Consider the following 24,358-nt stretch of genomic DNA (forward strand, 5'->3'; position numbering starts at 1 on the left):
GAACATGGAAGCACAAAATGACACAGAAATGGGTGACTCGGCGTAAAAAGATGGAGACCTCAGGAATCTCATAGTTTGTGGCTTTCTTGACAATGCTTGTTTCCAAGCTGCCCTTTCACAATCGTAGTCTGCCCAAAACTGACTGAAAATTACGGAAACTCCATCTGCTGTCGTTATGAAAACAGGGTAAAGATGCACGAGTCTTATTTCCTCACAAATTCCAGAAACCTTCTACTGTGACCTTTAGAATCAGTGAGGTTTTGCTTCAGTTCTGGTAAAGCTGGCTTAAAAGCTGACCTTTTACTTCTTAGAAACATATTTTTCTTTTATTACCTTTTCATATCAGTTTTTAAAGGAAACTTGTCCTTTCTAGGACTCTATTTACATTTCTATGTGACTTTTTAGTATTATGAGTTCACTTTTAAAAGCAATGTTATTGCTAAAGTCATATTGTTCATTCTTTTTTCCACATTAGGTTCATAATGCATGTGATCCTGGCTATTTAAATATTTTATTTTGTTGAAGATAGGACTGCGACTAAGCATTAAGTAGTCTGTTGTGTCAAGGCTGAACTCTGTAGTGCTTTTATTTCCTGTATGTTGGTGATGAAAAAGACCTATTTAGAAAATTTAGGTACAAGAAATATTCCCATGTTAAACCAAAATCTATTACTGACCCAGGGTAGAAAAATAAAAAATAAATTCCCAGTCCAGAATAAAGTTACAAAAATCTCCTTTTTGGAATTGTTTTGTGATGTGTTAAATGGGAAACAATTTCTTCAGCTAAAATAAGGGTGTCCTGGAGTTCCTCCTGGAAACACATTGGGTCTGGAATTCCCCAGGGTTGACTTGATCCCTTTTACAGCCTTCATCCCACATTCACAGCCTCTGGGCTCTGCAGAAGGGCAAACCCTGCCCGGACACTGATGTTCCCGCACACTGATGTTCCCGTTCTCTGTTGGTGAGGAGCTGCCACTGGACATCTTCTGGTGTTACAACCCCTGAATATGGGAACTGGTTGGGATTTTGCTCATGGGTCAAGCTCGTTGCGGTCTGCTGTGCCACACAGAACCACACAGAGATGCTTAGGTCGAAAGTGGGCAACAGGACGCGGGGCCTGGGGGAGGGGGGCAGAGTGAGACACTCAGGATTTGGGTGGCCATTGGTGGCCCAGCGTACGCTGCAGAAGCTCACTCAGCCCACGGCAGCGGCAGGGCAGCCTCGTGTGGACCGGCGGGGCGACGCCAGCCCAGCGACGCCAGGCCCAGACCCTTCCCCCGGGCGACCCCGGCCGCACGGGGGCAGCCTCTGGCAGCCGTGTGGACCACGGGCAGCCCGGCGCCTGCCTCAGGGGCGGTGGCTGCCCAGCGCCTTGCCGGGCGGTGTAGCCAGCTGCACGGAGCGGCCTCTCCGGCGGGGGAAACGCGGGGTGGCGCTGCGCGGGCGCCCAGGCGAGCCGCCGACCAGGCCGCCGCCCGCCGGAGCGGGCACACAGCTGGCGGGGACGGAAACGCCGCGACTTCCTCCGAGAGAGGCCGGGCCGGGGGCGGTGCGCGCCCTGCGGGCAGCCGCGGCGAGCCGGCTCCGCGCACCGCGGCAGAGGCGGTCGCGATGAGGAGCGCCTGCGTCCTGCTGGCGGCGGTGGCCGCCCTGTCTGCCTACTACGTGTACCTGCCGCTGCCCGGCACCGTGTCGGACCCCTGGAAGCTGATGCTGCTGGATGCCACTTTCCGGGCAGCGCAGCAGACGGTAAGAGCTGCACCGGCCCCGCCAGCGCTACGGTCCCGGTAGCGGATCCGGAGGGAAGGACAGACATATCCCTCCCTCCTTCCCACCCTCCATGCAGCGGGCTCGGTTCTCGGTCCAGTGCCGGAGGTGACTGGAAGCGGCGGCCGCGCCCGCGGTTTTGATGTCAGCCCGGGCGGAGCACGCCTCGGGCACTGGAGAGCCGAAGCGGCGTCCTCCGCGGTGGGAGGGCCCCGGCAGGAGAGCCGTGCGGTGGGCAGCGTCTTGGGGTTGAAGCCGAGGAGGGGGCAGCCGCCAGCATCGGTGACATCCGCGGCGGGCGGGAGCCGGGGCCGGTCGGCGCTGTAACGGGTGTTACCGCATGGAATGGGTTTCGATGTATTGCTCGATCGGCCGAGCTGAAGGCAGCGGGGAGCTGAGGGGAGGGTCGCCCTATGCCGCTCGTGGTTTCCCCCTGGTTAGAACATCAAGTGTGTACATTGCCTTAACAGAGAAGGCTCCGGGAAGACCTCAGAGCAGCCTTCCGGCACCTAAAGAGGGTCTACAAGAAAGCTGGAGAGGGAATACTTACAAGGGCATGTGGGGATAGGACAAGGGGGAATGGCTTTAAGCTTAAAAGAGGATAGATTTAGATTAGATATTAGGAAGAAGTTCTTTACTGTGAGGGTGGTGAGGCACTGGAACAGGAAAGCTCTTCCAGATATTAAACTGCCTTGATCTGGAATCTTATTACTGAACATAGCTCTCTGCTTGATTTTTGTCACAAGACAGTTGCCGCTTCATGAGGGCTCCCTTATTTTCTGCCAGTGTGTTTCTGATTAGATGAAACAGAGCAGAGATCACAAACTTTATAATAATGGCTTTAGCTGTGAACTTTATTTTCTTCTAGGATGGTCGGATCTCTTACAAGGACTGATCAGTGATGGTTAGGCCTGATGTAAGGAACTATGCACATGAAAAATTGTTTTCTGTTTTGGGGGTTTTGTTTGGTTTTTGTTTGTTTGTTTGTTTGGAGGTTTTTTTTTTGGGGGGGAGGGGGGATTTTGGGGGTTTTTTTTGTTTGCTTGTTTGGGTTGTTGAGGTTTTTTTAATTTCTTACCAGCAGTTCAGTTTACTAAAACTAGAAAGACCACTCATCTTCTCATGGTCCAAATGTATCACTGAATCAAAGCATTATCTCTAGGATGAAATGATTAAACCTGTTTGCTTGTACAGGATAAAACCTGTTTGCTTGCATACCTTCCCATATGTCTGCTATGAAAATTATGCAGACGTGGCCTACAACAGCTTCATTCATCAGTAAAATCTATGGCTTGACTTTCACTTGGTCGATGTTTTTAACTCCACTAACTGAACAGCAAGCACTTAGCTTGACCAAATTCATTGATAAGTACGGATAGAAGAGGCATGATGCCCCCAAAGCATGCTGTCTGTGAAACTTACCATCACAGCTCATCCAGGAACACCTAAATCAAGGCTATAACCTCTAGCTGAAGGAGACCTATCTTTAGAAGAATCATATGACTAACGAGGTATATTGCCATTGGCTTATGTACACATTCAGTTTGTTTATGTGATATGTTGGCATTATCAAATGAATTCAGGTGCCTCTAGCTTGGAGGCTGCTATCTCTTTTGGGATATTCTAGAGGTCATAATCCCAAGAGGATCTGGCAGAACAAAGCCTGGCAGGTGACAGCTGGAGCTAGCTGGCGGGCAGGGCTGAGGTGCCCACATCTGTCCCAGCATTCTGGGGTGGGGAAGTTTCTGGTAGGGGAAAGTGGCAATTTCTTAGTTGCTTACATATCTGGCCTAAGAAATACATACTTCTACAGTACCAAACAAGTAACAGTTCCTGTAATGTAGCTTACAAACCAAATGAAGGAACAAGGGAGTTTTACACAGAGAAGCATAACAGAAGTGAGGCATTAGTGCTGCCCTGAATCACACAGCAGATTGGTTTCCAGAGAGAAAGAGAAGGTGCTTTCAAAGTGTTGAAGAGCCTTTCCAGCACTGAAGGACAGCACAAAGTCAGCAATAAATGACTGCCATTAAGAAGGAACTGTGTGAACTGCAGCTGAGGTTGTAAAAGTTAAGCTTGAGCATTTTGCTAACAAAAAGACAGCTTTTGTCTGTGTATAAGAATTAAAGTGTATGTCCTTTAGCAGAGCTCAGCTTCCACTTCATCTACAGCTATTGCAAGACCAAATGGTTTAACATTTCTCTAAATGTGACCACTGAACTTTCACCCACTTCTGAATGTATTTTCAGCTTGCTATTTATTACTTTCCTTTGTAGGTTTGATAACAGGCAGAAGTGCATTTCTGTTTTTAAAATCTTTGAAACGTACTGTAATCCTTTTTTTCCAAGGGTATGAAACAAACTTCATATGCTTCAAATACAATTGATTGTCTTTTGCTTATTTTGAAATAGATTTGTGAAGACTGACAATTAAGCATGACAATTTCTTGGATAGAGATAATGTGTTTGTTTTCTCAGTGCACTAATAATCACTAGCAATAAAACATAATAAGGCTGTCATTGGCTTTCAGCATACTAATTATAAGGGGTTTGTATTTCCATACAGAGTTTTGTCCCAGTCAGCTACAAATGTTTTTTACAAGCTTGGGACTGACTCAGTGTCCTGGCTCAGCAGGAGACACTTCAACAAATGTTCAAGTATAATCACATGGTTAAAAAAATGCATAATGCTTATAGGGCAGTTTCTGTAAGTAGGTTTCAAAACATACTACAGAAGGGGACCAATATTGTTATCCAAATCTTAAACTGGGGGGACAGAGATAGGAAGAGGTGGAGTGCTCAATCTCAAAAATTCCCATGGGGAAGATGGCAACTGAGCTGGGTTTTCAGGGCCTTGTTCCTGCACCCTCTTTAATGTCCTGTGCTTCCCCAGTCTGAAAACAGAGAAACTTAGACTTTAATAATATTAATGAATTGATATGAAAGTGCTTAACTGAGAATGAGAGCAATTTGGCCCTCTCACATGCCTGAAAATGGGACATGGTAACACTTTAACAGAAAACTGTGATATAACACCATTTTAGATCAGAAATTAAAAATTACCTATGTATGTATTTATACAGGTGTGTTAGACTTGGCTTCACTGAAATTTGGACAACCACATAAAATGGGATTGAGCCATAGATTAAACTATAGCTATTTGTTTTACTTGGTGTCTGTCAAAAAGTGTCTAAAGCAACATTTCATAATTCTGCTGTTAACAGCAGGATTGATACAGGCATTTTTCACTTCTTCCTCTAACCGCTCTCCCTTATTGCAATAAAGAGAACAGCATATGTTTATTTAATAAGCCTTTTGAAAAAGGTTATTTCTGAACACCTCCTGTCATGACACTTGCTATTGTAAGGAAGAAGGGATTTTTTTAACTGGAACAGCTGTTAGCAGAGGTTTGGAAGCACAGATTGGTTGGCGTGGAGACCATCAGATAGATGTATATGGAAGAAGGTAGGCTACGATACAGGGAAGAAAACTATCCTCATATTTGTCCTCATCAGCCATTCCTTCATGCTTCTCCGCCACTTGCTATCAGAATTAAAACTAGGGCATGGGACATCAACATTCAGGATTACAGAAAACAGTAATTAGTTTGTTCTGACATTTTGACATTTCTCTACCCATATATTTCAGAGTATGTGACTTCTGGACAGATGTAAATCCTAGTGGTAGCCAGCCAAGTAAATAGTTGATATTTTTGCATGCAAGAACAGGCCTTGGACTTGGTTTACAGTAAATCAAGTTGTTAGTTGTGGCAGGTGGGTCTCAAGGCAGTGGTACTTGAGCAGAAAATGAACCACGCTGGAAATCCTATTTGCAGTAACAGATAACTTTTGTCTCTATCTAGTATAAAAGCAGATCATCATGAGTGAATAGGTGTATGCACAAAACCTTACATTAAAATGCAATCTCGTTTCTGCTTCTAATTAATAAAGTGTAAAACAGTTGTCTTGTTTTCAGTTCTAAAGGAAATTCATCAAACTAAAAGCACTTGTCTTTGAGGACTGTCTTTCTGTCTTTATATAGCAGTGTTAAAACCACATACTCTTTACTGGGCAATAATTCACCTGCATTAAGAAATGGTTCTGTAAAATAAAATAGACATCCACCTTTAAACAGGATAAACTGCCTGAAATGCACACAAAACAATGTTCTGCACCCGGCTAAGTGGGGAAATGATCCTGTTTATTTTTCACTAATCTGTTATCGACTACAGATATTGTAGTTGGCATGCTGGAATGCATTTTGCAAAGTGATTCCAGAACTTATGATAGTGTCTGCATCTTTTAAGCTAGGAAGTTTAGTCTTGGGCAGTTCAGTTGCCCAGTTCTGGCACCATTACTCATTTGAGTCAGGAGTGAGATTTGGCTTATCCCTGAGTAGTGTTATGTGAAAAAGGAGTCTTAGCTGTGTGCTTAATTCCTGATCTTGACGAGGTCTGAAAGCTCAGTGCAGGACCTTGGCCCTGACCAGCTGTAAAAGCAGCAGAGGAAGCAGCTGATGCTTTCAGTTTGGCTTTAGAGGCTCACTGCCTGTATGTGCTGTCTGAATGTGACCTGTTGCAATAATTTCATGGCCACAGGTCAGAGATACGAGCAAGACAATGTCAGTTATGGAAGTCATACAAGGACAAAGAATCCCAGTGTGCCGAGTACTGTTAGGGGTTAGACATTAGCAATAGAAAAACTTTACGTAATTTTTTTTTTTTGAATACAAAACACATGACTAATATGGAGTACAAATCCACGAGGGAGGTAAGCATCATAGCAGTGAGCCTTTGCGTTTCTTCATGAAAAGCTCTAGAAAATATCTCTTCCAGGTTTTTGGATTCTTGGAAAGAGTGGTTCTTGGAAACCAAGGACTTGGATTCCAAGTGGATCCTTGAATATAGGGAAAATATAGGCATGAAAGCATGTGATAACCTGCAGATGGCCATGGTGCTCTGCAGTTTAAAGAACAAAGCCAAACACTTCTTGGTAAACAACACTTAACTAGCTTTGAAAAGAAAACATTTCTGATTCCAGGGAATATGTGGTAATCTCCTCTACAAAGAATGTGAACTAAAGTGGGAGAAAAGCAAAATGGGACATCTCTTGCAGCACGGTCAGGCTAAAAAAAAATCTACAAAATGTTTTCCCTGTCAGCACTTCTAAAATTGCTGTGGTTACCTTTCCTGGTAACCTCCATGTGGCACAGGGAGGGTCAGGTCTTCAGCTGATTGCATCAGTGGCAGCACAGATTGTTTGCCAAATTATAAATAGATGTATTGCTCTTCAGATTTCAGACTCAAGTGGGGTTTTCCTGTGGGAATTTTTAAGTAACAGTGGGAGAAAAGCATGATCTGAAATTCAGAGACACTAACAGACTTGTGAAATCCCAGTTTCTTCCTGCCAGGTGGATACTTTGTGTTTCTTCTCCCAGAGAAAAGCTTGCAGTATAAAGAAATGATACTCCATCCAAAAAGCAGCAAATTTTAAAGTTTGGATTCCCACCAAACTATCTCAGCAGGGTGACATTACCACAAGCTAAAGCAAGAAAAGAAAGTCATTTTTGTAAATTCTTGGTTTGGAAGTGAATTCCTCTCCCCACTTGCATAACAGCCCATTGTATTTGGCATAGATTGGGGAGCAGGGGGGGAAATATTAAAGCTTGTCTTTTTCCTACAGCAGTCTGCAGTGGAAGTGGGTTTGTGCAGGGCCTTTTCTGTATAGCATCTGACTAAAAAACAGTATTTTTTTTTTTTTTTACATTAAAACTAATGATAACAGATTAAAAAGTTTCATGTAAGGAGTAGGCTCTTTAGTAGGCTGTAGACGTAAAGAGACAGATCTTCTTTGGCATGGATGCTGCTGAATGCTTCAAAACTTGCTTTTCTTCCAGAGGTGTGTGTTTGCCTCTGTTAGCCCTTCCTTTACTGCGAGCAGGCGCTCCTGGAAGAGGAGCTGAAACTTGGCACTGCAAGTGGCTGCAAAAACAGTACTGCAGAAGTACAGGCAAGAAACCCGTCAGGGAAATGAAATAGCTGTCCTTGAGAACAGATAATAGAAACCAGAAAGAGACTGAAACTCTAATTTGCAAAATCACATCTGTCATGAGGAGCCAGACTGGGCTTCTGCATAGTTTCTGTACAGGTTAAATTATGGCAACTACTGGTTCTTCACAACGTGAATGCAGTTAGACCGGTCCTGGGTGACCCTGCTTTCAGAGGTGTCAGCATCTTTAATTCATACTAGCAGGTCTGCACTGCACTAGTGGTAGTAGTAGAATTAAACCAGTAAAGGAATCATGTGTGAACAAGCGTCATAACACCTAACAGTACACTTCTTATTCCTAGTATTGGTACCAATACGTAAAATGAAAGGTCACACTTGACAGTTTTCCTTGGTAATGGTGGTCCTTCAAGTGTACATTAGGTATGTGTGTTAATTAATCATAGAATCATAGAATAGTTAGGGTTGGAAAGGACCTCAAGATCATCAAGTTCCAACCCCCCTGCCATGGGCAGGGACACCTCACACTAAACCATGCCACCCAAGGCTCTGTCCAACCTGGCCTTGAACACTGCCAGGGATGGAGCATTCACAACTTCCCTGGGCAACCCGTTCCAGTGCCTCACCACCCTCACAGTAAAGAACTTCTTCCTTATATCCAATCTAAACTTCCCCTGTTTAAGTTTTAACCCGTTACCCCTTGTCCTGTCACTACAGTCCCTAATGAATAGTCCATCCCCAGCATCCCTATAGCCCCCCTTCAGATACTGGAAGGCTGCTATGAGGTCTCCACACAGCCTTCTCTTCTCCAGGCTGAACAGCCCCAACTTTCTCAGCCTGTCTTCATACAGGAGGGGCTCCAGTCCCCTGATCATCCTTGTAGCCCTTGTTTCCTCTGGACTTGTTCCAACAGTTCCATGTCCTTTTTATGTTGAGGACACCAGAACTGCACACAATACTCCAAGTGAGGTCTCACGAGAGCAAATTTTACCTCCCAACTCCCTTGCCTTAAGAAGTTGTACAAAAGGCTTAGCTGATTATCTGATTTCTAGCCTTCATCACTAGGACAGAGATTAACTTTGCAAAAGGGAAAAGACCCCACTTACTTTTGCTTTTTAATGGCCACTCTGGACATCATAGTCCCTACAGTCCTTTGGCTCACTCTGCCACCCCGTCTGCACCATGTGGGGAATGGAAACAGGTATGCACTACAAATAGTGTGCAGGTCATAGGTGGGGAGCAAGTCGTGACCATTTAGGTTGGAGAAGTGCCTTGGATTCCAGTAGTGTTTGCTGAGAGAAACAGGGTTTTAATCTATTCAGGGCAAAGTTAAAAAAATAAACATTAAAATTAAAATCCTGGATAGCTAAAGAGGATAAAATCTCTCTCCTTCTACAAACAGGGGACATAAAATCAAATCATTGCTAATTTTCATAGTGTTTTACCCCTACAAAAATTTAACACACTTTAGTTGCTGGGGGGAGAAATCATTATAACACTGTGCTGACATGGTTCTTGTATTGAGGGATTTATTTTTATTTATTTATTTATTTATTTTATTAAATTTATTAGATTTATTTATTTATTTTATTTAAGGATGTATTTTTATTTATTTATTTTATTATTTATTTTATTTTTTTATTATCTTGAAGGATCTTTCAGATCCTTCCTAATTCAGCAGGTAAATATAGGACAAGGCAATAAACAACTTATATTCCTTTAAGATCATCCCTGTTTTCAAATATCTTTGTAATCCTTGAGAACTTTCTTAATTTGGAAGTGGAAGGACTTATGCTTTGGGGTGGAACAAGAGAAATACTTTGCATTTTTTATACCTTACCACCACAAAAGCTTTGACTGTGTGGTATTGCCCTCTGCTGGCACTGATCTGAGGAGCTTCACGAGTCCCAAAGAGGAGCATGCTGGTGAGGTTCATCTCCTTTAAGGGCGGCTTTCAAGGGCAAGGATCTGAGTGCCCATTCTCAGTTGTCTTGAGCCACATAGTAGTCATGGTTTGATTTATTTATGGACAGGGCTTTCTCTTAATATGGTCTTAAAAGCATTAGAGGTCTTTGATAGTAATTTATTTTCCAGTGAATAGCCTAAGAATCCATATTCATTTTCATATAGGATCTGCCCTTTGAAGACAGTAGCATTAAACATCAATGCAGTACTGTATGATGTGCTTTGAACTAACAGATATTTTCTTTTCTTCTTTCCCCACCCAGTGCCACCTAATTCACTATCTGAGACTCAGCCATCACTTGATAGTTCTGAATTACTTGATCTGTACCTTTGACAAGCTGAAGTCTGTCTCCTCCGAAGACATTCACATCACGGATGCTGTTTTTGACGGTGTGGAAGTCAGAGTGTTTGAACCCCCTGCAAAGCGAGATGAAAGGCTCAAGCGCAGTGTTGTTTACATCCATGGAGGGGGCTGGGCCTTGGCAAGTGCAAGTATGTGCCTGCCAGTAATTAATAAGATTTTGATCTGGTTTTCTTCTAGCAGGAGAAGCCAAAAGCTGTTTTTCCTGCCAGGGATGACAATTTTGCAAAGACATACCTGAATTCAGTAGTAACTGTCTCCACTCTGGTAGATCAGCTCTAAGGAGAGAGGGGGGAACATACTGTGAACACAGCAAAAATGCATATCTTATCTGCACATGAGCTGAAAAAGGACAGAAAGGTTAATTTTGTTACATCCTGAGAGGACAAAAGAGCTTATTGTTTAAATTCCTGGGATGCCTGAATAGGCTGTTTGGGCCAGTCCCCTGTTTTCTGTGGTCATATGCAAAAGTCAGTCCTTGGTGATCAGGATCCAGTGACTGTGTGTAAGGTTTTTGCCCCATTTTTGCAGAATAATTATCAGAAGAGTGAGCTGAACAACAGTGCATGTAACAGCATTGCTAGTGTTTGGCTCTTAAGTAACACAGACTTGGGGATACGTGTTGCTGATCACTGACATGAGGCAGTGTGATGTAGAAACAGGTAGAGGTCAGATCTGGTCATGATCTGTCCCCATCCCTTAGGGGATCATTACCACCACTAGCAGAAATTACATTAATTGGTTACTAATGCTGTTTACTTCAGTTAACTTGGAAACCATAAACATGATCAGAGAAACTAAGGTATAGCTATAGACAACAATAAGCTAACCACTGATCCTTCCACATCGTACAGGAGGAGAAAGGGCATGCGGTTCTCATGGCTGCTCCAAGATCCAGAGCCCAGAGGAGTCCTCCCCTTTTTCCTTACCCATTGCTCCCCTGACATCATGAAGTCCATGCAGCCCTGAAGCATTCTATGGCTTCATCTAGAGAAAAAGAACATTAATGAGTTTTTCTGAAATGCTCTAAAACAAAGATTGTATTGATTGCATTTGGACTATGCATATATGAGTCACTTAGACCATGATTTAGGTGAGATTTAGGTCCTTAAATAACTTTAAAATCTGTTCTTCACCTGCCTTGGGAAATCCCAGTCTCTTTGTCCTATGGTCCTGTAGAATCATGGAATAGTTCGGGTTGGAAGGGACCTTCAAAGGTCATCTAGTCCAACCCCCTTGCAATGAGCAGGGACATTGTCTACTAGACCAGGTTGCTCAAAGCCATGTCTAACCTGACCTCAAACACTTCCAGGGATGGGGCAGCCACAGCTTCTCTGGGCAGCCTGTGCCAGTGCCTCAGCACCCTCACCTACAGCAGTTAAAAATTTTGCAACTCTTCCTACAGAGGAATTGTGCTTTGAGATGGGTTTTCTTAGGCCTGACTAAGGGAGGTTTATTAATGCCCTGCCTACCTCATTTGTTCTGTAACAGTTTGCATATGACTTGTTGTGCAAAAAGTTTATATTAAATTAGCACGCTTTGGATTACTATAACTCAGGTATGTCAGATGCTATCCTCAAGTCCAAGATGAAGAAGTTAATGGCACAAATATTACAACTAAATATTAAATTCTAAGACTAGCTACTTAGAAAAATATTTAGTGTCTTAATATATTTTGTATTACCAGGAACTAATGATTAAGTAACTGGAAAGGAATAAAATTAAAGAAAATCAGCCCACTGATAAATAGGATAGCTATTATTAATCCTCCCATAAATGAGTAGTTCAGTTGACATTAATAGGGCAACTCATTTGAATCAAAGCAATGCATGCTATAATAAAATGAACAACAAGTGGTGACTCATGCAGTGATAATTGTCTTTGGATGCTAATGCCCCCAAGCCACTGAGTACCTTAAATTTTGCCCGAATGAGAGAATTGTGATAGGTGGATGAAATTACATCCCCCAAGTCACCAAGAAAGAGATACATTAGGCTGCAGGACTTCTCAAGGCATGAATTATGTTCTTTCTGCTACAGTATGTATTTAGCACTTTATCTATTGCAAGCTGATCTCATTTACTTTGCTTATATTTGTATAATATCTTCATGTTTTCTGAGAAGGCTTACGTACGGCTTTGCAACTATTGACACAAATGGACTTGTATGTCCCTAACACTGTGTCCTTTCATTCCAGGAACAAGCCTTTATAACAATCTCTGCAGAATCATGGCTGAGTCTCTCAATGCTGTCATCGTCTCAGTTGAGTGAGTAATCTAAAACTGATCGAGTAATTTTAAGGTACTAGAAATATATAACACAGTTCTTTCAGCTTTTCCCTTATTGTTGGTTTGTGTATAGGGCTTTAACTTGGACAATAATTGTCTATATCAGTCTGATATTTTTATCCTTTTAAAATTACAACAAATTGGAATGGTATCAGAAATTCATTTGGGTTTCTAATTCTTTCAGTGGTCATTTTAAAAGGCAGAAATGTTGGAAAATAAAGTAGCACTGAATTCAGTTGGACAAATACTAAAATGCAAATGTTAGTGCATATTGCAATTGTATCTACATTTAAGGAGATGAAACTTGAGATCACTCAGGTGTCAAGTTATGATTCTGTAAATACTTTTGAACTTTAAAAGCAATCAGAAAACCCAAACACATTTGGACAGGATATATACCTGAAGGAAAGCTGAACCACTCTTGTGTTTCACACTCCTTGTGTGGCAAGAGGGACTTTTCTGATCCTCAGTTGCCAGTCCCACAAGATATATTTTTAATATATATTTAAAATGTTTATATATATTATATGAAAATAAATGTATTAAGTCCACCTCAAGTCTTTCTATAAAGCACAGTTTCTAAAACATATTGTGCAAGGATCTGCAACATAAAAATTATCAAATCATTTTATCCTGCTCATTAACCAGAACACACTGTGGAGTCTGGCGGTTTCCTGCTGCTCTCTCCATCTCCCACTGTTCAGTCCTCTCACTTAAGCCTTGTACTCCACTCAAGAGCAAAGGACTGCCAGGGTACCAGACAACAGAGAAGCAGGGCTGCTTTTTAAACACAATGAACAATTCCAAGGTAAACAAACCTCTCAACTAACTAAATACATTACCTTGATGACTCCAGCATGACTGGTACTTTTCCCATCCTTATTGTCAACTTCAATTTTTTCTTTTACAAACCCAATCACTTGATACAACTACTCAAATTTCCCACCTGCAGTTGATTACATACCAAGCTCTGTGATCTAATTGCAATTTAATTATAGGGAGTTGATATTACTCATTTAATACTTATTATAGCGTACTTTAAAGGGCCGCCGCCTTTTTTTTTTTTTTTAATTCTTTTTTTATTAGTAGAAACAATGAAAACTAAAAAAAGCAGCTGTTGGTTATTGCAGACAAACAGCGATCACAGTATTGAAAAAATCCTTTTCATTCCTTTTCTAGTTTATGGTGGTATAATTCTACCTGTGGTATAATTCTACCTGTTTCTCTGAGTTATTGTTTGCCTCTTCTCCTTAGCGATTATATCTGTCAGTCCAGGCATTTGTACTCAATCAGTGAAGTCTAATTAGGTTTCTCACTGGTTTAATTGCATGTCTTCCTTTCATGATCTATGTGCAGTCTATGATATGCAGTTTTGCAAAGAGTTCCCAAAGGACAGTCGTACTCCTAGATATGCAGTATATAGATTGCTTTCTGAAAGCAGGCCAGATTTGGAGTTTGAAACTTACAACTCAAGTTTAAAATTTATTCTGATATGAAGCTTCTTTTTTCTAGCTTACATTCTAAAGCGAATGTTTTGAATCAGAAAACTGAATTTTGTTTTGCTTATTTCACTCAGCTCTACTGGGAATATGTAAAATCTGTTGTTTGAGAAGCTACAAACAGAAGGCATGCTTTGTACCATAAGGCCTAGTAACAACTCTTACATGACAAATTATTCAGTAAATATGAACAGACTTCTCCTGACTAGAATTTAGAAACTGAGAAAATCTAATTAATGGGACTCTGCTACTGGCTGTTTGTGGGCAGACTGCTCTCTTTGTGCTTTAGGCTCTCCACCTTTGCAATGGGTATATTTCTGCTCCTTTCTTTGATAAAGTAGAGGAATTATTGAATATGTGGCATTGGAGCAAAGTAATATTGCCTCACTTCTTGGCTATTGTTTATTTCATGGCACAGAGGTATAGCAAGGTTCATTCTCTCCTGCCTATAGGTAAAAAATTCAGGAAACAGAACTGTTTAGGTGTTTGGCTCAGCAGAATCTGTTGCATGTAGGTGACTTGCTCTCCCTCTTACTAGTTAAGGTGGGGATGTGGATCAATACCAGGCTGATCGTAATGACTCACTTGCCAAGAGTGTTTTTAAATATTCATTAATTTTTATAATATATGATTAAATCCTCTATTGGAAAATCTTAGGAAAGTGCTGCACAGCTTTATAGTATCTTGGGATTATTCATATCTAGTAGGTTCATACTACTCTTTCAGAATTACAGCATTAATTGTAAGATTAAGTCTTACATAAGTATTACACACCTCATATTTTTCCCATAGTATTTACCCTAATTAAATAGTTATTTGCCATTAAGGAATATCTGATACTGCCTATTAATCCTGAAAGAGAGGTACATTGACGGTAATAAGTGTCTGTCATCTCTTTTCTTTTCTAGATACCGGCTTGTACCAGAGGTGTGCTTCCCCGAGCAATTTTATGATGCTCTTCGTGCTACTAAGCATTTTTTGCAGCCTGATGTCTTAGCTGAGTATTCAGTTGACCCAAGTCGAATTGCAATTTCTGGTGATAGTGCAGGAGGAAATTTGGCAGCTGCTGTGTGTCAGCAGGTAACTTCCAGTGTCTGTTTTATGTTACACTATGACAATCCCTAATTCAGTGATGCATATAGGTTTGACAGATTCTTTAAGGTGATGTGCCAATCCTTAAGACAGAATGGTAGAAAGCCAGCATCTAGTCACTTTACAGAAGAAAAATGAGTCCATCACAATGTGAATCACATAGCTTGCAATAGTGATGACTTGTTATCAGCCAGATTTTAAGAGCGAGTACCTAAATTACTTTCTTTACCCTTTTTGATGGTGGATTCTTTATTTTTCTAAGCAGGTAAGTAGGTATATGTGTAGTTTATCAATTTAGCTTACTATTTTTAGGTGCTTGTCTCTGAAAATATGTTTTTATTTCATTCAGATACAAATGAAGGACCAAAAAATACAAGGCGTGAAGCTTACTTCTGCTGTTAAATTGTCTTCCTGTAGCATTTTGCAATTTTAAAGAAAATTTTTTTGGGTATCTGCAGTTTAAATGTAATCTGAATTTAATCTAGTAAAGATTTTAAAGGCAGCCTGGGGTGAGCAATAATACTTTTCATGGTTGATTGAAGCATTATTATTAGCTTTTTTCATATTGCCATAACCACTGGTGATAGGAAAGTCGTACCATGTCCAGACAACTAATTGACAAACCTTGCAATAATGAATTAGGGTGAAAAAATTAATAAGCAACAATTACACTAAAAGTTTTGGTGTTGAGGACTGATAAACATAATAGTACCATGTTTTGGAAAAAGCATTCCTAATTTGTTTTCCTGATGCATAATTCTTCTGAACAAGGTGAGATATTGTTGTGGTTTAAACCCAGCCAGGCAGCTTGTTCACTCACTCCCCCCTCTTTTCTTCCCCCCGTTCCTGAAGGAATGGGAAGGAGAATCGAAAGAATGTAACTCCCACAGGTTGAGATAAGAACAGCCCAGTAACTAAGGTATAACACAAATCACTACTGCTACCACCAATAATAATAATAATGATAAGGGAAATAACAAGGGAAGAGAATACAACCGCTCACGACCCGTCGGCCGATACCTCGTCCCCACCCAGCAGTGAACTAGCCCTTTCGGGTAACTCCCAGTTACATCCCAGGCATGACGTGCTGTGGTATGGAATACCTCTTTGGCTAGTTTGGGTCAGGTGTCCTGTCTCTGCTTCCTCTTGGCTTCCCCTCCTCCCTGGCAGAGCATTAGACTCAGAAAGTCCTTGGTCAGACTAAACATTCTGACCAGCAACTAAAAACATCGTTTTTATCAGCGCTGTTCCCAGGCCGAAAGTCAAAAACACAGCGCTGCACCAGCTACTAAGAAGGAGTTAAAAATGACTGCTACTGCTGAACTAAGGACAGATATGATAGAGAACTGTGTAGCTTGTGTAGAAGATGAAGCAAAATAAGTGTTTGCTTATTCTTCTAGTAGAAGAATTGGGGGGCACCAAATGTATAATTGGTAGGCTCAAATCAAATGCAGATGGCAGGCAGGTTCAAGACAAACACAAAGAGGTACTTCTGCACATGGTAAACCTTTTCTAGAGAAAACTGCAGATGCCAACAATTTGCACATGCTGAAAAAAACAATTAGATAAATATGCTGAAAAAAACGATTAGATAAATTCACAATTCTTTTGATTCAGGAAGTCTTTCAGTTGCCAGTTGTTAAACTGGACATTGTGTTAGAAAAATGCCACTTTATACTTTTTTTAAAATTTTATTTCTTATATCCTTCAATAAACTTTTGCCACTGATTTCTGTTGGAGATAGGATACTGGATCTGCCTGAATGACCATCCTTACAAGAAAAGAAAAGGATCAAGCTGCTAATATTTCAGACAGAAGAGCAACATTATCTGCATAAGAGCAGAATTCAGCCTAAAAATTGACAAATGAATTGTTGCTTGTATGAAGTGCTAGACTGAAATTTTTATTTTCTTTATAATCCCAATTCTATTCTGTATTTTTCCCACAGCTTAGCAAAGATGAGGATTTGGCCATCAGACCAAAACTGCAGGCTTTAATTTATCCAGTCCTTCAGGCATTTGACTTCAATACACCTTCTTATCAGCAGAACATGAATATGCCTGTTCTTCCTCGTTATGTCATGATCAACTATTGGATAGATTATTTCAATGGTAACTATGACTTGGCTCACTCACTGCTGATTAACAACCACACTGCTCTTGACGTTAGCCAAGCTCTCTCCTTCAGAGGACACCTGAACTGGACATCTCTATTGCCTTCATCATTCAAAAAGAACTACAAGCCTGTAATACAAACCACTGGCAAGGCTGAAATCATCCAGGAGATACCAGCACTGCTTGATGTACGAGCAGCCCCACTCCTTGCAGACAATGAAACTCTGCAGCTGCAGCCAAAGACTTACGTCCTGACCTGTGAGAATGATGTCCTGCGAGATGATGGGGTGATGTACGCCAAGCGCTTGGAGAATGCCGGCGTGGAAGTCACACTCGATCACTTCGATGACTGCTTTCATGGCTGTATGATATTCACCATTTGGCCTACTGATTTCTCTGCAGGCATTCAGACCAGGAACAGCTATATAAGATGGCTAGATGAAAATCTCTGAAGACAGCGTCTCTCTAGAAAACACAGGGTGCACAACTCTGGAGTCTCTGCAAAAGAGCAAATGATTAAGAAGTGCACTTTCCCAGATTCTGACTCCATCTGTTCAGCTGCAGCTGCTGGGGGTACAGGCCACTAACTACAGCATTTGCTAGCTCAGTTGGCCTTACCCAGCAAAGAAGTTTGAGAAATACTTTTTCAAACTTGGATTTTTTTCCCCTTCTTTCAGATGTCTATTGCCAAACAAAGAAATGTTGAGCAGGGAGATCAGCATTCCTGTAGCATTCTTAACTGGCTGCAACTTTAAGCTTTCACCCTTAATTAGGCACAAAGGTGCCATTTTACAAATGATGTGAGATAAAGCCAAACACCTACATCTACATCTGAATATGTAAAAATGGGAGCTAATTTCAACAGTGTGGAGCATCTGATGTCAAAGAAAGAGTGAGGCTCACCTTTGACAGCAGAGCCATGCATCTGAATGTCAAGCAGGGGTTTAGGTGTTGGCTTTTAGGCACATAAACAAATGGCTGGTTTAAAGTTTTTTAAAAAAGCTCTTCTGGGCAGTTAAGATGATGCTAGACAAGTCTTTTAGCCAAACATGCAATTCAGCTTTGGAATTTGGTCTTTATTGCCTTTTAGTTATTTATGTTTTATAAAAGCACAGGACTAATATATTTTCAATGAAAGTATTATAGCATACATACAAATATGCATACGATACAACATACGATAAAATACTCTATCAGCAAAGTCCAGATTGCTCATGTGAGTGAGCTTCAAAGCTGACTACTTATTTGGCTAAAGAATGTAACTTCATCTGTGTTTAAAGCCTCAGCTGTGTTACCTCCTTACAGAAATACTGTGCTTACTAAAAATAGTCTGCTGTGTGGTTTGCACTAATGTTTGTAATTAATAGTAGAAGTTTTTGTTCATTGACTTTTCTGTTGTGCTCATAGTGTTTATTATATTTCATCCTTCTTTGAAGGAGGGAAGCAAGCAAATAGAAGTGGGCTCTTATCTATAGGGAAGATTTAAATCTGAACTCTGCAGCTAAACTTTGTCTTGCAGACTGACCCGAAACACTAGCTGAGATGATCTCACTAGTGTGCACAAGCCTCTACAGATTGAGCCAGTCTGTAAAATTCAGGCAGGACAGGGAAGCGAAACCACGTATGACAGTGTATATTGTCAAGGATGCTTGCTGCTTGCATAAATGAGGATTGTGTCAAAAGCCCAGTGTTTCTAGGTAAAGAGGAGAGAATAACTGCCCCATGACTAAGCTAACAGATTAAATTCATCCTCAGCTTTACTACAGACTTCCTGTGGGACCCCAGAAGAACAACTTCATCTCCTTATGCCCCGCTTTGTTCTTCTGCAAGGGGAGGAGTAGTATTTTCATACCTCACAAAGGAGCTGTGAAGCTGAATTCATAGGCGTTGGTGAAGCACATGGATGTGATGGTGACTGGCAGGCACTGAACTGCTCCTGTAGCTTTTGACTTTTCATCTTTCTCTGATAGCGATCAGAGCAGCCTGCCCCAAGACAGGTGGTGCTGCAAGGCCTTGAGTTACACCATCTCTGTTCTGGCTCCTATCAAAGTACCATAAGGTGAGGCTTCTTGCCTGTTGGCAGATCATGACAAAAGCAATTTCATTAGAGCATTTTTTATGGCAGGATTATGAAAAGTTCATTAAACAAACAAACAAACAAAAACCCCTAAGATACTGGTAGATCAAACTGCCTTCTGTCATTTAAAATATACACAGAACAGTCCACTTTCACTGGTGTTTAAATTAAATGAGAGAATGACTTATGCTGAATCATTGCTTCCTAGAAATACCGGGTTGTTAATGTGGCTGTATGTATTAAGAAAAATGAGACAAGGCCTCAGTGTACACTCATTCATGCAGGCTGAAACTCATTTCTGAGCATGGGTCTACAGGGAGATGTCAAGGCAAAGCTTTTTTAAACAGTGGCCCAGATTCTTCTTCCACATAACTCATTACAAAGACTTAGTGCAGTTAGAGCAGCCAAGTGGCAATCTGAATCAGAATAAATTTTGGTCAAGATATCCAATTAATACTGCAGAAGAATTCAAACTTTTTTTCTGGATTTAAACCCTTTTTCCTCCTTTCCTCCATAAACACAATTTCAGTAGATTTAATTTACACTTAAAACAGACAGCAAACAAAGTTAAGTCCATTCAAAAGACAAATTACTGATCTGTCCTTTTCTCCTGTATAGAGACAGCTCCCTTTACTTGCCTTTAAACCATGATTTAAAGATTGAAAAATAGATAGTTACACTTTGTTGCAACAATAGGCTTCTTCCTTGCTTTCCCACTTAAAGAGTAAACCCGGAAAAGATGTAATTTATATCTACCTGCTGTCATTAAAAGATAGTAGTAAATGTAGTACTGGAAAAAAAAGTGGTTCATCTGCTTATAAATTCTATAATAATTAAGTTTGCCTGACAGCTTTCTGCAAAGCTTTAGATCAGTATTTGTTTATAGCTAAGTTATAAATATCTGCTATGAAGCTATAATATAATTGCTGCTGGTTTATTTTTTTTTAACTGAAATGAAATGGAAAGCTGGAATATATATATTCATAGAATCAGTTGTAAAGTTCCTTCATGCACTGAAGCACATTAAAGTCTTGGCACAAGAAATGGTAGTAAGTATATAACTGGACTGAATGTGTTTACTAAATCATCACCAGCTTGACGTGACATCCAGGATTGCAGCACAACTTGGATGCACTGTCACAGTATTAACTAGTTCCATCAGAATATCTTGACTACTTTTATCTTGCAGTTATATGGTTTAAATACGTGATAGCTGCAAAGATATGTGATGGATCCTACAACATATAAAAAAAGGTCTGAGTTTCAGCTCTAAAAAGACCTTTTAGTGTATAACTGCACAAGACACTTGATTAAAATTCAGTGTAAACCTTGAAGGTAGTCCAAATGCAGCTTTCCTCCTACTTTGCTTTGTTCTCCTTTGCACAAGTCTTGGTGCCCAAAGTTGAAAGTTCAGAGTTGTTTCCAGCTGAGCTGCTGCATGCTCCTAGAAAACTGAGCACTAACTCAGACAAGAGATTAGCTGGGGCCGGCAGGCATGCTTACAGAGAGCTGATGCCAGATAGCAAGAGATAAGGAGTAATGCATGTTCCAACAGCTCAATTTGTTCATGTGTTTAGTCCTGTCTCCTGAAGTGCTTTCTCACGTGCACCTAGAACCTTCATTCCTTGGTTATTTCACAAAGTGGTTTAGGGCACTTTGCACCTTGTAGGATCCGACCAAGTACTTGTAACAATATTTCACCTGTGCATAGTAAAAAGTCAGTCTTCTAAAAGAAGATAGTAAGTATGTCTACTTATCTTCATTAAATCAGTGAGTATGAATAGCTACTTTTTGTAGATAGCTTTGTTTTCCCCTCCTAAAATTAGACTTCATCTGCGCATTGCAAGACTGCCTTGTTTCTGATGGCCATCAAAGCATTCAAATGTAAGCTTTTAAATAAAAAAACAGCCAAACTCAAATAAGAGAACCTATAGTCATTTGTATCCTGCTTTGATAGACTTGGGAGCTATTAGCAGGTCCTTAGTATTTTCGCCAATAGTCTCAGGAATAAATGGAGGTTTTGTCTCCCTAGTTTAGGACCTCTTAAAGGATGTGTGTCCAGCATTTCTGAAAGCCCAAACCTGTTTAAGGATGTTTCATGATGCATTAAAGTTACAGATAAGTTGAATTTCCTAACCTTCATCTAAGTAATTCCAAAATTGCATCCCTAGCCAAAGCATAAAGGCCATTGTGGGTTTAAATCTCCACAAACTAAAAAGAAGTGCTTTTTCTTTACAGTATTATTTTGTAGTGTTTGGGCCTCTATTTTTTAATCTCTTACCAAGCTTTATTAAAAATCTTTTCAAATAAAAATATTAGAAGTAGATTAACCTCTGTTAAACTTTTTAAGCTGCTATGATCTGCCACAATGATGTTGTTAAAAAAACATAGCTATTTTAATGTTCTCTTATTTATGATGTTCAAAACCTGAAAGTACAACATACTTGATGTGAATGCATTCATATCTCATGCATGACCATTTTTTTGCTATTTTTCCCTGTGCAGGTGAAAGATCTTGTAAGATCTAATTAGAAAGTGTGATTGAGATGTGCTATCAAAATGAAGAACAAATAAATAAAGTGAAATATATCTGTGATTTTTTTTTTTCCACAGGACCATGAGAAAACTATTTTATTTTCTGATGAACAGCATTTCCAATTTGAGTTTTCACTTAGCAGAGGTCAGTGAAACAAAACAGGAGACTTCAGAGTTCCTGAAGAAATGTTGGAACCAAAGTGAAGGTGGTTATTTTCAAGGCAGGAAACCTTGCCTGTGTGTCCGTGGGCTGTGAGGGTGACCTCCTCTTACTTCATTCCTGCCAAATGATTAATGGTGACCACATCTGCTGGTGTTGAATAGTGGACAATACCTGCACTAGTGCTGGTGTTCTCTTTCAAGATGGACAGTAGAGCTCATGTTCTCCGTTCTGATCTATAAAAATATTTTTATATGTTTATAAATCAAGTCCATGTTTAAAATCTGGTTTAGCCAGTGAAAGTCCTAGTTCCATCTTCATTCCTATTTGCCTTTCACATTCTTTCTGAACTGTTACCCACTTTCTTCCCTTTCTATCTCATTTGTTAATGGTCATAGCAGCACTACTTTTGAAATGTCCTAATGTGAGGGTTTGCCATTTTGTCCAGTAGGATCCAGTGACTTTCACAGAATACAAAGCTTTTCTCCTGCTGAAAAAGTACTAGGCAAAAAAAGCTTCAAAGGACTTACAAGCCTATTTTTAAGTCAGCAGGAGTCATACTCCTGCCTGTATTAAACTGAATGCATTAAAAACAGGCTGGGCCTCATAGAACAATTTTTCCATTCATGCTTTCTTAGATTTAGTAAAAAGTGGCTGTGCAGGGCTTGGGAGGACCAGGACAGTGCCTCCCATGGCCAGGTACAGCAGCACATCTCATCCCATGCCACCTGCCGCTGCAGGGGGATGCACAGTGAGCACCCACTGAAGGACCTGCTGCTGCCTCTGCTGCCCTTCCACCGGCACTGAGCTGCCACTCGAGGACTGACAAAGGGTCTGGCACAAAATTGTCAACAGCATCTTCAAATGGCATTAGATGAAGATGTGAGGCATCTTAATTCAAGCATTAATCTACTATACATACAACACACTTCTTTTGCAGATACGTGGTGCTGCTGAGTACTTATCCAAGTGGGGCTGGCTGATGTCAAAACTCATAGAAGAGCCAAGCTTGGAAACCAAGCCTGGTGCCAAGCACATCTCTGATTGCACTGAATGCTTCCATGGTGCTGGAGCTGTATTTTCCTGTTCCCACTGCAGCAGCCTACTTCCCACCTCCTACCCTCAATTGCACAACTGAAGCGGCAGTTTTATTTTGTTCATCTCCATGGGAAGCACACATGTTCTTGCTTTCATTTTTTTCTGGCACTAATCCAATGGCATTTATTTATTTTATAAGTGTTGTTTAAATTGTTGGTAGCACATCGCTAATATAAGACCAACTTTTACCCCTAATGTAAATTTAATGATTTTTCACAATGATTTTCTATAGCATTTTAAAGTGTTTATCAACTTCTCAAGAGGAAGACAGGCAAAAGAAAACAAAAAAGGAAACCCTGCAATAGCTCCTTTTAAACTGTTTTTACAGAACCTCTAGTTTAAATAACTCTTTGTGACTTTGTATAAGCAAGAAAATACTAAATATTTCTATCACAACCACTTGTTCTTTTCTGAGGCACAACCTCTACAAAACCATAGCACTTCCCATCATAAGACAGTCTAGGGATATAGGAGAGGCAGAGTTCATTAAAGGAGAGAATATATATTAAGAGGTTTAAAACAATATTTCAAAATTTAAGTTTAAATTTAGAACAAGAATAATTGGGGTTACAGAAAACTACCTCTCCCACAAACACTGTGCCAATATTAGGAAAGGTGTGGTACATGCAGTGCCGTCAAGATGTGGGATCCAGAGTAGGGCAAAGGAATAAAGAAAGGGATTTTTTACTGTTAACCTAGTAATTTCATTACAATTGAATTTTAGTCTGAGATTTTTAATTATAATAATTTACACTATAGACAGCAGAGGGAGCATGTTTCTAGAAACACACGATAAAACCGAAAGCATTATTGTGGGAACTGCACCAAAACAGATGTGGCAACCCAGCCCCTGACTTCTGAATTCATGGATAGACAAGGCATAAAACTCACGCTAATCGGAAATTACCAAGATTTCTTGCAAAATATACAGATAACCTCAGAACCTTTCCTCAGCATGAATCATTTTCAGTCCTTGGCACGCCATGAGGACTTTTTTCAGGTAACCTAGCTGCTATTAGTTGACATTTTGCAAACCAGTTGGGGCATGTGTGATTATTCAGGTCTCACTGAAGGTGTCTGTGCATGTTTCTAGTTTGCAAATCCAAAAGGGTGAGGAAGTGCACCGAGGGCAGGCCTGCCTTGCTGCACCGAGGGCATTGCTATGTGGTCATGGTCAGTTGTATTTTCAGGGCTATCATCGCCATTGCCTTCATACACCTCTGGCTTTATCAGTGAGGGATGCATGGAGGCATAGCAGCATCTCCAAAAATCTACAGAGAGCTGTGAGTGCCCCTGGAAATGGTTGTGTTTTAACCCCTAGCGGTAATACCTGGAGAAGTGGGTCTATTTCTTTGTGCCATAGTATTTCTGCTCTTTTAATGGTGCATAAAGCAACTCAT

General features: G+C 40.6%; 1 protein-coding gene across 1 annotated transcript; it reads left to right on the top strand.

Moving 5' to 3' along the window:
• Nucleotides 1-1,610: 1,610 nt before the first annotated feature.
• On the top strand, nucleotides 1,611-17,540 carry NCEH1 (neutral cholesterol ester hydrolase 1; the record flags this gene model as incomplete). The annotated part of the gene is made up of 5 exons (XM_080624161.1): nucleotides 1,611-1,748; nucleotides 9,999-10,227; nucleotides 12,293-12,362; nucleotides 14,791-14,962; nucleotides 16,923-17,540. The coding sequence occupies 5 exons, from the start codon at nucleotides 1,611-1,613 to the stop codon at nucleotides 17,538-17,540; spliced, it is 1,227 nt and encodes a 408-aa protein (XP_080480287.1).
• Between the last annotated feature and the right edge of the window lie 6,818 nt (nucleotides 17,541-24,358).

Source organism: Psittacula echo (assembly GCF_963264785.1).
Source record: "Psittacula echo genome assembly, chromosome: 7".
In the NCBI taxonomy this organism is placed as follows: Eukaryota; Metazoa; Chordata; class Aves; order Psittaciformes; family Psittacidae; genus Psittacula; species Psittacula echo.